A 14,605-nucleotide genomic window follows, 5' to 3' on the forward strand; every position below is an offset into this window, starting at 1 on the left:
TTCCTGTTTAATCAATAAGTATTTATTATATACTGAGATCTTTGGTTTTTGTTTTTTTTTTTTTTTGACATGTTTGTTTTAGATGTCTGAAAGGAGGCAGGAATGTAATAATTTGGTACTTCAATTAAGAAGCATTGGACACTATTAAAATTAAGGCTAAGCAACTACCAGGGTAAAATTTCCAGATTATTATTGATGACTTTTTAAGATGAAAACAAATTAAAAATCTGTCATTTTGAATAACAACATTTAAGTGATCTGAGTTTACCCTCTTTGCCTTTTTTTACAGTGAAATCATTTCTGAAAAACAAATTCCCTATGAATCATATGCCGTGTAACTGTTACTTTATATTTCTGATTTATTTTCACTGTGGCAGTTTTTATTTTTCTCTTCTATTTCTCATCTGTTCCAATCCTGTCTCTTTGAAATAGTTAACTATCAGGCCAACACTAAAAATAAAGTAGGGCTGAAGGGTTGCTAATATGAATAACTACTCAAAGAATCTAATCTAAATATCAAAAGAAAATATGGTATTTACCTTAAAAAGAAGTTCTCTACCATGTTTATATATTCTGATGATGGTTTCTTCTACCATATTTTCTAAAAGATGGGAAATTCTCAGAAAGGAGGGTCTTCATGACCTGAATTGCTATTTTGAGAACAAGATCTGTGAAACCCCAGGAAGTCTCACTTTCTCACTGAAGAAGGTCTCTAAAGGCTTTTCCACAGTCATGAAAAAGAATTGAAAAGTCTGCACATAATTCCTGTAAGAATTCCTGCAAACTTGGCAAGGCACAAAAAAATTGGTGTTTTTAAAAAATGTTCATACAACCCCACATTTGTAAACTATTGCCTAACCTTTGATGCCAGTTGACTTTTGCCCTTCTCAACTTGGGCACAGTCCTCCAGCCAAAATGCATCTGAGGTGGAGGAGACGGAGGAAGAGGAGCTTTTGTTTTCGTTCTTCACCATGGTCCAGTATGGAGATGGGGCTCTCACTTCTTTCTTATGATCTTGATGAATTATCACATCACAGTTGATGTTTTTTCCGACACTAATAGTTTGGTTCTCCTTTTCATACCCATGCCATTCTCTGGAAATAGATACTGGTCTTCTTGCAGGGTGAGGCCCAAGTGACTGTGAATATCTGTAAAATTTAAGTTTTTTATCTAAAACTACATCTTCGTTGTCATCAGGGCTTGAGAAAAATTCATCTTTTGCCTTCCCAGTTTTCTTTGGTGAACTGAAATAAAAAGAATAGTGAATAAAATGAATGTCTGAACATTTATAGTTCCCTAAAGAGATGTCTTATAGCCTGCTTTGTCTCATTAAAGTACCGTTAAATTTTTTTCCTATAAATATTGCCTTAAATTATTTTACACTACTTTAAAAAGCTTTGCATAGACTTAAACCAGACTTAAACTATGCAAGACCATAATATTAGGAGGCCCTAAAGGATAGGTTAATTTCACTTGTACCTACAAGTTCAACCTGGCCATCACCTCCTGAGAATCCTGTTCTCATGGGTCGTATGACAATAACAGGAAAGTTCACTGATTGTGCTCTATATGTGTAATAAGAATTGTAATACATTCTACTGTTGTGTATTTTTTAAAAATCAAAAAAGAAAAAAAAAAGATCACTGATTTCCAGGGGGATCAGGAAATAAATAGTGGACCTCAAGGGTCTTCAGTAAGCAAGTCAGTACTCTTTTAATCATCTTTTTTTCCTGACGTTGCCACCCAGAGCATCATTCTGTCCCTCTCATTGGGGTTTACATACATAGATTTTGTTTTGTTTTGCTTTGTTTGGGTGCTGAGGATTGAACCCAGAGGCAATGACCACTGACCCACATCCCCAGCCATTTTTTACTTTTTATTTTGAGACAGAATCTAACCAAGCTACTTAGGATCTCACTAAGTTGCTGAGGCTGACCTGGCACTTGTGATCCTTCTGCCTCAGTCTCCCCAGGAGCTGAGATTACAGGTATGCACCACCACACCTGACTCAGACATGGATTTGTAAAGCACCTTCTACTCACATGGCCATTATCATTCTCTATTCTTCCTCTCTATTGTCATCCAAAAGCTTCAAAGGTTTTTTTTTTTTTTTTGCGGGGGGGTGTTTAATTTTGTTTTTTGGCTTGATTGTTGAAATTTAGGTGGTGTTTGCCTGCTAGGAACTAAGCTCTGGACTTTTCTAATACTTGCGCTTGCTAATCTTTGCAGAACAAATACCATCCATCACCTGCTCTCTCTCATCCTGGTGCTATTGCCTGCCAAGTCTACAACTAGATCTTTGTGATTCTAACCCTTTGACACATTCTGTTCTGCTAATACAAAACACGTCTCTTCCCCACCCTCTCTGCCAATCCATCAGACTTCTTAGTGTTATCATTAATATCCTTGCCAGTCTGCCTGGTTTTTGTTTTGAAGTTTCTCTCTTCTAATATTAAGTCATTTTTACTGAAAGCATCTAGTCTTAAATGGTGTGATTTCCTTATCCTTAGCTTAGGGTCATACAAGAAGATCTAGGACTGGAACCATTTGAAAAGAAAAGGAAAAAATCCAAGTTACTTTTTTTCGATTGCAAGAGGTATTCTTGGTAATTCTGTATTAGGCAATTATAAAGGACAGGTGGTAGGGCTAGGCACTTTAATTAAACTAGCATTATCGCAATAGATAATAAAAACACAGCCAGCAGAGGTCAGTGTGGGCTGGATATAGATTTTATGCCACTAGACTACCCAGAACACAATATGGAATATTCTCTCTATTGTGCACGCAGTGCCATCTGCTCCTAGAAAAGGTCATACCATAAAAGCCCTTTCCTTTCCCCATCTTCCCCTTTGCTAACCCCTTCCACATAAGTTAACTAAAATACCTTACAGAAGTACTTTGCTTAGTTAAGAAAGAAAATGTGTCATCATTCCATAAGTTTGTGGGGTTCGGTTGTGCTAATCTCTGTTTATCTCCGCTTTTGAATGGTCAGTCTGCCATCATTAACTTTTAATATTCAGAACCTCAGAATATTTCCATGTAATGAACAAGCTTAGGACATGGCAGTTCTACAGGCAAATGGTTAAGGGCTCCGGCTTTAGAGCTGCACTCTCCAAAACAGGCTGCTGGCTACGTGTGGCTAAGTTTCAACTGAATATTTTGAATAAAAATTTAAATTCCCCAGGTACAGTCCCCATATTTAGGTGCTTAATAGTCACATGTGGCTAGCCTACGGACAACTCAGATGCAGAACATTCCACTACCACAGAAAGTTCTCACTTACATTGTAAAGTCCTTGCCGTGGCCAAAACACAGGAAGCAATGAGTAAGTGTACACTATTATTTTTTAAATTTGGCGGGGTTTGTGTGAGGGGTGTGCCAGGGATTGAACTCAGGGCACTTGGCCACTGAGCCACATGCCCAGCCCTTTATTTATTTATTTATCTATTTAGAGAAAAGGGTTTTACTAAGTTGCTTAGCACCTTGCTTTTGATGAAGCTGGCTTTGAACTCAAAATCCTATTTCAGCCTCTCAAACTGCTGGGATTACAGGTGTGTGCCATGGCGCTGGGCTCATTTTTAAATTTAAAAAAAAAAAATTCAGTACTTGGATTGAACCCAGGAGGGCACTACACTATAAAGGCTATATCCCCAGCCTTTATTTTAATTTTTTATTTTGAGATAGGGTTTTGCTAAATTGCCTGGGCTGGCTTCAAACTTGTAATCCCCCTGCTTGTCTCCCTAGTTACTGAGATTACAGGTGCACACACTATTCCTGACTTAATTTTACTTATTTTAAATCAGATCAGGATTGGTTTGGTCATTGGGGAAAAAAATGATATTTTCCAGCCTGCCTGATCTGAAGAGGACAGCTGCTCCCCATCTCAAACCCAGTGTCACCACGTGGGAGTGCTTTAAAAAATACACAGAAAGTGTGAAAAAACAATTTAATGAAAACTATTATAAGCAGACACCTTGGTGGCTGCTGCCAGGTCAAGGAATGGAGTGTTACTGGTCCCTTGTAAAGCCTCCATGTATCTTCCTTGCTCTCTACAGGTCTGGGTTTTTTAAGTGCTGTGAGAAATGACCAAAGCATATCTGGGTACCACTTCAGATCCTTGACCGAAAGTTTGAGTCTCTGAAATAAAGTTGATGTAATATGGGCCATTTTCTAGGCTTTGTAAAAATCCTGGCCATATCCTTTGAGTCTATCCCTATAAGCGAAAGTATAGGGCTGGGGCTGGGGATCAGTGGCAGAGTGCTTGCCTAGCATGTGTGAGGCCCTGGGCTCCATCTCCAATACTAGGGGGCGGGGGAAAGGGGGAGTTTACACAGTGACAGTATCTAGTGTAGAAATCCTAACAAAACTGAAGATCACTCTTGCATCAGAGAATTGAATTCAACACAAAATAATCTCATTCTACACCTTGTGTTCCACAGAATGCTCCCTCATATATCTGATCCTCACAAGAGTCCCTGTTACAGATAAAGAAACAAGCTCTCAATCCCAGCTACTTGAGATCCTGAGGCAGGAGGATTGCAGGAGGATCCCAAATTTGAGGCCAGCCTGGGCAAGGAAGGAAAGAAGGAGACAAGCTGTCGTATTATTTAGGTAATTTGAGATTCCTAGCTGGATTTCGTTTTTCACTTTCAATAAATGAAGCCTCCACCACATTAAAGTCCCATAATAGATTTAGCAGAACAAGACACATGGCATTTGCATTTTCCCAGGGAAGCATAGCAAACAACTGATTGTTCAGATGATTGAATTAAAAGTGGGATAAATATGGAGGAGATATATAGGGTGCTATGAGAGCATATGACAGGTGGTCCCAACTGTGTTAATGCCTCTTAGAGAAAGCTTGCACAGTGAGCTTTCAGTGATGCTTACTGAAGAGCAGCACTCTACTGAGCACATTGTAGATGGAAGAACACAAGGCAGAAAACTGAAATCTAAAGTAGGCTAGATAAAGGGGGAAAAGAGTATGGGATGAAGCTGGAATGGTGCCCAGTCAGACCATCACATTATAGGCCAAGGTAAGGATTTTTTGTCATTTTAAAACTGGAATATGACTTGATTAGATTTGCATTGTAAAAGGACCACCCTGTATAGAGAATGAATAAGAGGTGGGAATAGATGCAGGGAGAACCAAATGGTGGCTTTGTCTAGGACAATGGTAATAGCCAGAGACAGAAGCAGATAAATGTGAGAAGATAAGGAAAATGACAAGTATTAGTGGTTGGTTGGCAGGGTCAAGGATAGAGGAATCAAGCACAAGCACAACCCTTGTCAAGTAGGCAGACATTCCCCCAGTAAGAGAGGACCACTGAAAGATCACTGGTGAGGTGGCTTTATTTTAAGCATGAGTTTAAGGGGTTTATGAAAAATCAAGATGTAGACGTCTGGTGGGCATCAAAAAATTTGTGTTCACAAGTTTGGTGATGACACAATGTGGAAGTGATTAGTGTACAGGTAGGGACCACAGGCAGCGGTGAGGTTGCCTAAAAGAGCCAAGGACTAGGGACTGGGGTTGTGGCTCAGTGGTAGAGTGCTTGCATGGCATGCACGAGGCACTAGGTTCGATCCCCAGCACCCCATAAAAAAACTAAATAAACAAAATAAAGGTATTGTGTCCATCTACAACTAAAAAAAAAAAAAAAGAAAGAAAGAAAGAAAAAAAAAAGCCAAGGACTAAACAGAGAAGTTTAGTTGGGCAGAAGACCAAGAGGAGGTGACCAGAGGTAACAGGAAAATCAAGGGAGTCAGGTAACACAGAAACCTGAGGAAACTGATATGTCAAGAAGAGGGGAAGGAAGGTCGTTGCCAAGTCTCTAAAGCTGCTCAGAAGCCAAGCAAAATAAAGACTGAGAAGAGTCCATTAGAATCAGCATGAAGGACATGTATGACCCCAGGAAGGGGCCTCTGAGCCAGGGATAAAAGCAAAACCTAGATAGAAGCAAGTCCCTGGAAAGTGCATCTACGGAAAAAATGGAGACGTCTGATAGGGGACGTCTGATAGGGGAGGCAAGGACAGGGCAGTGATGGAAGTGATGGAAGCCAGTAGGAAGAGGGGAATGGAGTTGACGGGTTTGCTAACATGAAAGAAACTTGAAAGGGCTAAATTGTTACTGGGAACAGAAAGAAAGAAGTTGGCAATTAAGAAAGGAGACAGGATTCCCAGTGTGTTTTAAGGTCTGACTGCAGAGAGGCACAGTGCAGGTGTTTTGGGGACAGTCTTCCTATCAGCGACTGCTGGTTATAGCTTTTTTAACTGTAAGTTGTGTTTATCATGCTGCTTTAAATGAGGTCAGTCAACTATGCTTTCCAAAAGGATTTGGAAATTCACCTAATTATTCCGGCAGTGTCACCCATCTCTTCTACCACGGGTCCTACCATTTGATTATTCTCACATTCAATCAGGACCCTGTGCTTCCCAGGACCTGGGGTTCTGTATTGTAACAAAGAGTTCCTAAAATGAACAACTTACCGTGTCACTGGGAATTTGGTTTCAGGGATTAAATCATATATTTCTTGCCATTCTCGGGGTATAGCAATAAAATCTCGGTAAACCTTGAATTGTAGCACTGTTCCTATGGTGATATTTTGCAAAAGCTTTAAAAATTCTCGAAGAGTATATCCTAATACGTTGGCATGGCCAACACTAATCAGAACATCACCTAAAAGAGGAGAAATATTATCAGTAAAATTAAGATAATGGGTTGGAAAGGACCATATTTCTGACTTGGTTGTGGAATTTCTGTTTATATTGTTGGTCCATTTTGAACCAAAACTAGGCTTCAACCTTGACTTATTAAAAATATTCATCTCTTTGACATGAATGTCTTTTGTATAACAAAGAATATTTACAAGATGTTTCTTAATAGCAGTATAATGGAGGATATTAAACCATGAGACATTTCTAAAGTTCTTGGTATAACAGAGGCTATAAACCATTTATAGTCTAAACCATCCTTTGGGATTCTAAAAATATATTAGTTTGAGATAAAATGGATGGCTGTTACTAGTAAAGGAAAAAAACATTTACACTCAGTGATAAATAAATGACCTACTTTCTATTATACCTGCCTGGCAATTTCCAGCGCCCTCCACCGTAAATAGACTATATTAATCAAGCCTTTCATTTCCATTTTCTGCCCCATGCAGAATTACTTGGGCACATAATTTTGTATGAAACACTGGGCAATTAGCTTGCTTTAATTATGCTGAAGCTGTATATGCAGAGAGTATATTGAAAGGAATTTGATGGCTTGGGAGAGGGAGTTTCTGAGCCCCCAGTAGGTGGAAAGAGAACTACATTTTGGCAACAAACCCCTGGGTCCCCAAAATGGAAAAGCTAAGAAACCAATTCTTTACTTGCACCCACCTCCCCTGCCTCCCTACCCTACCAGGTTGATATGGGCCTATAAACCAGTGCAGTCACCAGGCACTCCCATCTGGGTCACTGAACCTGGAGGAGATGCAGAGCAATGACAGGAACATGCAGTTTCCAGGAGCAGCTATACATGCCCCTTTCCTCTCTCCCTATCTTCTGAGCCTGGTTCTCAGTCTGTTGGCCAGGCAGTTGGGGCAGATGCAGTATCCTAAATTCAGTGCCTCACCTGTTTTCTGTTGCTTGCAGTGAAGAACTCTGAATGCCACTTGCCTTCAGCAGACTTTATGCTGTTCAAGGCCAGACTCACACTGGGCAAAATCTTAGTCCTCAGAGCTTACTAGGAACTGACTTCTTACCAACAGTAACAGAAACTTTAGAGCTGACATGGGATGAAGTGGCCTGGATGAAGTTATAAATGGTGTGTTCACTTCTCCGAGTGTGGAAAACTAGGCATGCTCCAATCATTCCAAGACAGATGAAACTCAACCTCAGAAGAGAAAAGGATCAAGAAAAAGCACTTTCTCTGATCCCAGTGAGCTTTAGTCAGAAATTACAGTGATCACCAAGGATTTCCACAGTGCTAGACCCATCAGAAACCAGTGGTTAGTATTCCAGTAAATGAGTACTTAGAAGGATAGAGAAAACCTTCTACCTTGGTCTTAGGAATTAACTGTGGGTTAAATCAGCCACGTACCTGAAGTGCCTGAAGCTACACTTCATAAAAAACAAGGCTTCTCCCAGCTCCCTGTAGGCCACACAGTCTGAAGCAGCTGCTCCTCCGACTGAGGTTAATTACAATGGGGGGGAAACCCTCTCTGGATGAGCTAACTTGCTTAATGTTAAAAGGAGTGTTTATAGCTGAAAGCTATGACTTGGCATTGTGCTTAATTATGTTGTAAAAGGGTGACTTTATCAAGAAAGCAGAAAATAAACAGCTTAATACCCTGACGGTTCTGGCTATAAACCAAGTGTGTCACCGTACGAATGTGATTATTCTGGCAATAGGCATTAACACTGCCCTTCATAGGGAGACATCAATTTGGTGTTTATGAACACCAACTTCATTACACATCTTCTTTTCTGTTTTAATGGGCTGTAGAATGACATTGCATAAACTTTGTCTCGATTACCTATATTAAATCAACTCTGTAGCACTTGTGTCACTACTGAAAAACACATTTTTTTCTCTGTCCCTCCCAACAAGGCTATAAGTTGCTTAAGTTCTACGTGCTAGGGACCGACTCTGCTTGGCTCCCCAATGGACCCACAGTGCCTAGCTGGGTGCGTGTGCACAGCAGGCATTCAGGAAATACTGACTGAATGAGTGAAGCCTGGTACGAGCAGTGGCCAGGGCACAGGTTAGCTACTGTCAAAGCAGCATCAATTTCTTAAGACTTTGGTTGGCAGTCTGTTGAAGCCATAATGGCCAAGATGGATCTAAAGTTTAGCCAGAATAAACTAACACTAAACTAAATCAGGAGATTTAAGATGAAACTCCATCATGAATCACCAAAGAAGAAGCTTTAAAACATAGGAATAATAAATAATGGGACTGAGAGGCTATGAAACCAAAGAAATAGCGAATTTCTACACTTATTGCCTTCCATGATCTTATTTATAAAAAACCAATTACAGAGACTGAAGTCGCTGACTCCTCATGAAGAAATCTGGGATATCTGATATCTAGTTATTAGGTAATTGTCTAGAAAGGTATGGGCTTTCCGGGCAGACATGGGTTCAAATCCCAGCTCGGACCATGGACTAAGCCATGAATTCTGAGCAAATTACTTCATCTCTCTAAGAGTCTATGTTTCATTATTTACATTCTAGGAGTGTTGCAAACGCAAAATTCAATAATAAACGTAGAAATATCTTGTACAATGCCTGGGACAAATACATAATAAACGTGCCAGACCTGGAGGTAATTCCTGGATTTAAAAAGATGGATTCGGGACTGCCTCTCACCTCAAAGAGCCCACCATGAGATTCTGTGTCACAGGGATGAACCGGAACACACTCTTGTCCCACTCTAGCACCCTGGAGTATGCACCTGGTTACCAACCAGCATTTGTCACCTGACTCGAGAGCTAAAAAGAAGGAAAGTCCGTGGAACCTGACCTGGAGTTCTTTCGGTCTGTGTATTGAAGGTTTGATCACCAGCTTGTGGAACCACTGAAAAATGCTGGGACCTTTAGGATGTAGAGCCTAGTAGAAGGCCCCTTCATCTCTCTCTCTCTCTCTCTTTTTTTTTTTCCCTCCAGCTGCCAGGAAATGAGTAGGTTTCTGTGCCACACACTCCTACCATGATGTGCTACTTTGCCACAGTTCCAAAGCAACAGAGCCAACCAACCGTGAAACTGAAACCTCTGAACCATTAGCCAAAATAAACCTTTCCTCCTTATAAGTTGTTTACCTCAGGCATTTTGTCACAGTGACAGAAAGCTGACTTAATACAGTGTAAGGAGCCCAGAACTCTCCGGGCAGTTTGTTCCTCAGCACCAAGTAGTGATATGGGGAGAAAATGCTTTGGATTTTAAGATAAGTTAATCTTTCAATATAACATTTATCTATTTTATTTTTTAATCTGTTGCTTCAAACCCTATCTGAGTCATCTGAGGAGATTTTAAAGCATGAGCTAGCTGCCCTGCCCTAACCCTACACCAGTTGAATCAGAACCTGTGGGGAGATGGGGCCCAGGTGATTCTAACAGATAACCAGATAACTGGGACTTGTATATCACAATCATTTTTTATTCTTTTAAAAAAGACACAAGTATAGAGAATCTATAAATCAGAACAGTGTAACAATTGCCAATTTTTCTAGAGCACTTGAAGTTCTCAAAGCACTTTCATAACAATTATTTCATCAAATCCTAGCAACCCCTGACAAAGACGGGATCCCCCAATTTAGAGATGAGGTGACTGAGACCTGGAAGGTTAAGGACCTTTGCCCAACATCACAGAGCTAGAAAGTGACAGAGCTTGTGCCAGAATTCAGGTTGCTTAACCTGAAATGTTTTGTTTTGTTTTTCCTTTTGACCACTTCACCATCCCACTGTGCTTCACTCCTGGGCACAGCACCAGGCCTGGAGAAGGCACTGGGAAAATGTGTCTCTCACCAGATAGAACACGCATTCACCCAAAGATTGGTAAAACCCTGGGGCTCTCGGATCCTAGCTCCTCGGTGTCACTGTGGGTAAATATTTGATTTTTTTGTGTGTAAGGTGGATTAATGCAGAATCTGCCTCTTGGGTTTGCAGGAGGGTGAAACATGATAATGGGTCCAAGTGTTAGTGATGATTAATACTGCCTAGAAGAGAAGAAATCTTTATCACAGAGAGGCATAAGCTCTGGAGTGACACTGGACTTCCAGTTGTAGCCACTTACAAGGTGCACATGACCTGGACAAGGAACTCAGTCTCACTGAATCTCAGTTTCCTCACCTGTAAAAGGAGGATGATAATAACAGTTCCTACCTAGAGAATTCAATGAATAAGCACTTCTGACAGCGAGAGTTATATGTATGGGATAGCAATTTACTGGACTGCAGAGAGTTCTCAACCAATGTCATCATATTATTATGGTTATGCTGAAACTGTGTGGCTCCCTGAAGGCAGAGGAGAGGGGACATGGGGAAACCACAGTCACCTGGCTTGAGTCTCCGGTCCTTGGCTGCAGCCCCATTTTTGATGAGGTGGGAAATCTGGAGGTAGGGCCCATGCTGGATGATGATCAGGCCTAATCCCAGTCTGCCCACAGTGAGTTTGGTCTGCTGAGTTTTGCTCAAGTTGTGTACAGAGTTCTTGAACTCGAAGCTGAATTGTTCTCCTAATAGAAAGAGGGGAACTTCTTTCAGTTATTTATTGAGACAGCAGCATGGCAGTAGTTTCTGGGGTTCTGAAGCCAGGCTGCTGGGGCAGTTATGAAATCTACCTATTCCTTAGTTTCTTCATCAGTAAAATGAGGGTTACAAAAGTGTTATGAGAATTACATGAGTCATTAAAGGGCTCTTGCACAATGTCAGACACACCATGGGGGTTTAATCAATATCAGTTATTATTATTATTATCAGTTCACTTAACAAATACTTATTGTGCTTACCACTTACCATGGTGAGTCAAACAAATGTGTTTCTTGCCCTTGTGGATCTTGTAGACAGGGAAGGAAACAAATATCAGTTACATAAGTCTACACTGGATAACAAACTGTAACACAAGCTATGAAAGAAAAAATAATACTCAGGATGAACAGCAGGGGGCCTCATTCTCTTCTGGGGAGGGTCCCTCAGTTGGGCTTTTCTGAGAGGGTGAATACAAATTTAGAAAGGACCAAAACTATTTACTCAAAAGAGAAAGGGAGAGAGAAAATTGGATCAAGGTTCTGAGATTCCCGAAGCCCTGCTGGGAATATGAAGGAGTCCACTAGTAGGAGGCAGCCAGAGGCCCAATGGTGGGGCTGACAGGGGCTGGTGCTCAGGTTTGCCCTAATGAAAAAGCTCAGAAGTGATTTAAGCTGGACATGATTCGGTTTGCATTTAAATCAAACTTCTGGCTGCTGGGTGGTGTGTGGGTTGTGGAACCCAGAGTTGACTAGAGAAATGGACAGGTTACTGCATTCACCCAGGTATGTCATAGTGGTGACAGAGGAAATGGACAGTAGGCGGATCCAAAAAGGACTTGGGAAGGAAATCCAAAGGCCTTTGGGACAGTGAGTTGTAGAGATGTTGAAACATGCTTTTTATAGATCCAACTCTCACAAGGAAATTTCAAGGATTAAGGAGTGATTGAAAACAAGTGATTTTTTTTTCCTCCAGAGGAAGCTTCTAGAAGGCCCTTTTTCAGTACACAGGAAAGTTCTGTGTGGAGAGCTGTTTTCTGCACACTGTTCCAGAATTCCATACACAGCTGATTCCATTAGGATGAGTGACACTACAACTGGCCAAGTCCTTGCTATGTCCATGTGACTGCTGTTTTCATGGTCTGCTGAGAGGGGCTCACCCAGCTGTAGAGAACTGGCAGAATTCACCTCCCTTTCTTCAAAGCAAAAGTCTTTGCCCATCTCCAACCTCATCTTCCTTCAAACCACAGACACTTTCTGGCTGGAAAACTACCCAGGATAAAGAAGATAAGGTCTTCAGAGTTTTTTTTAGGGGCAATTTGGGGCCCGGGTATGCTCTTCTTTGAGCCTCTGGTTCCTGGGCAGACAGAGAAGTTCATCCTCTGCAGGGTCTGGGTCTCAACCTCAGCCTGCAAATTAAATGTGCTTGATGATGTAGTCTATGGAGCCTAGATCAAAAGACAGCAGGGTAAGCAAATGAAGCCAGCCTCAAACAGCGCCATCCATGATTCCATTTTTATGACATTCTCCATGGAAAAACACACAATTCTAAACAAACCAGAGTGTGAGAAAGTACGGAGAAGGAAGAGGTGGGCCACCAAAGGGCGGCTCCAGTGTAATTTGAGGGGTGGTAGTACATTCTCTGTCTTGGGGTGGTTCCATGTGGATGTATGCTTGTAGAAACTCATAGTGCTGTCCACTAAGAAGGGAGGCCCTACTGAATGTAAATTATACCTTAATAAACAATGGTGAGAGGTTAGCTTCCAGGCCAAGGAGGTGACGTCCCCATTTTACAGAAGAGGGAAAGTGAATATGGCTTGAAACCCAAGACCTCACCCTCTCCCCATTCTCCCCAGTTACCATATCCGCATTTTCCCTTGGACTTCTCCATGGCCCCGGGAGGGTGGGCGGCTCAGGAAAACCTCCTGGAGCCTAGGCTGGAGCGCGTCTAACGGCCGGCAATTTCGAATCCTGCAGAAGCACGCGCAGGGCAGCACTGCAGGCAACCCCCGAGTAGATTTCGGGCGCCGTCCCTCGGGCTGACCGCCAGGGGGCACTGCGAGGCCGTCGCGCAGAGGCTGAACCGCAGCGTGGGAGCCTCCAGGGCTGTGTGGACCTTGGAAAACTTGGCAGGGGTGTTACACTCCAATGTGGCATGTGAAAACTTTGGGGTGGAAAGAATGGAACTTCTGCGGGGATAGGCAGAGTGCCAGGCTCACACTGGGTTCTTCATTCACTGGTGATGAAACCCAAATGGGATGGAGCAGAAAGCAAAGAGGAGTTTTCTCAAAGATGGCAGAGGAAAAGCACAGCTAGAAGATCACAGAATCCCTAGAAGATCACAGTCCCCTGCTGCAAGCCTAATGATGGTATTTTTAAATACTGTTGCATCAACAGCTCCAATTGCTTTGCCACTACACTTTTTTTCATAGATGTTTTGGTTGAGAAAAGGCCAAGGGTGGCCTGAAAACAATGAGTCACTATTAAGAGAGGGATTAATGCTTCCTTCTTTTTTCCAAAATAACCCTTCCTCCCACACACATTCACTCATACAGCAAATATTCACTGGAAGCCGCTGTGGTGTGTGGAGATGCTGGGGACAAAGTAGACAAGACAAACAGGGCCCTATCCTCTTGGAATTTATGCTTGAAAAACAGACAATGGGGACAATTTTATGAAAATATAAATTTTCAAAATAAATTCTAGGCATGTGGCACATGCCTGAGATGCCAACAACTGAAGAGGCTGAGGTAGGAGATAAAGGCCTGGGCAAGAGAAGGAGGAGGAAATAACCTGAGGTAGGTCCCCACTCTGAAGAAACCAAGGGGTTAAGCACCTTGCCTAAAGGCATTCACCTATCAGATGTCAGGAACTGTGCTAAGATTTCTCTGGTAAACTTGAGTAGGCCCAGCTTATTCTGCTGATTTTTTCTGGCACTACCCAGACAGGCCAGATTTCTCATTGGATAAATCCTGTGTCACTGAACCTCACATATAGTGCTACTGTCAACCTCAAGGAATCTTCAGCCAGTGGTTTCTTGTGATAGGTCACCTGTTTCCTCTTCCAAATAGTCTGGCAGGGATCTAGCTAGATAACAAATAAATTCTTTCATAAAATGTACCCTTTGCCTCTGTCTTCCCATCAGCAGGGAAATGGTGAGATTTGTGGGATTTAAGCAGCTGAGTCTTCTCTCCATGCCAGACAGAAAAATCTCTTAAGGGCTCATGGTATAAATGCAGGATACAAATTGTCACGGATGCTGTGCTGTTTTGCCCAGGTCCTCCTTCAGGGCTGAAGGACTTATGCCTCCCCCAATTCACCATTCCCTGCTGCTGGCTGAGAGAGCCCCTTGCCCAAGATCCTACCTTCCCAGGGC

At 42.0% G+C, this 14,605-nt stretch overlaps 1 protein-coding gene across 1 annotated transcript; it reads right to left on the reverse strand.

The window, feature by feature from the left end:
• Positions 1 to 71: 71 nt before the first annotated feature.
• Positions 72 to 13,120, reverse strand: Pdzd9 (PDZ domain containing 9). The gene is made up of 4 exons (XM_026392079.2): positions 13,066 to 13,120; positions 11,041 to 11,220; positions 6,488 to 6,677; positions 72 to 1,244 (listed from the first exon to the last, which is right to left on the reverse strand). Exons 1-4 carry the CDS (start codon positions 13,118 to 13,120, stop codon positions 848 to 850), a joined length of 822 nt encoding a protein of 273 aa, XP_026247864.2. The 3' UTR covers positions 72 to 847.
• Between the last annotated feature and the right edge of the window lie 1,485 nt (positions 13,121 to 14,605).

This window comes from Urocitellus parryii, chromosome 9, assembly GCF_045843805.1.
Source record: "Urocitellus parryii isolate mUroPar1 chromosome 9, mUroPar1.hap1, whole genome shotgun sequence".
In the NCBI taxonomy this organism is placed as follows: Eukaryota; Metazoa; Chordata; class Mammalia; order Rodentia; family Sciuridae; genus Urocitellus; species Urocitellus parryii.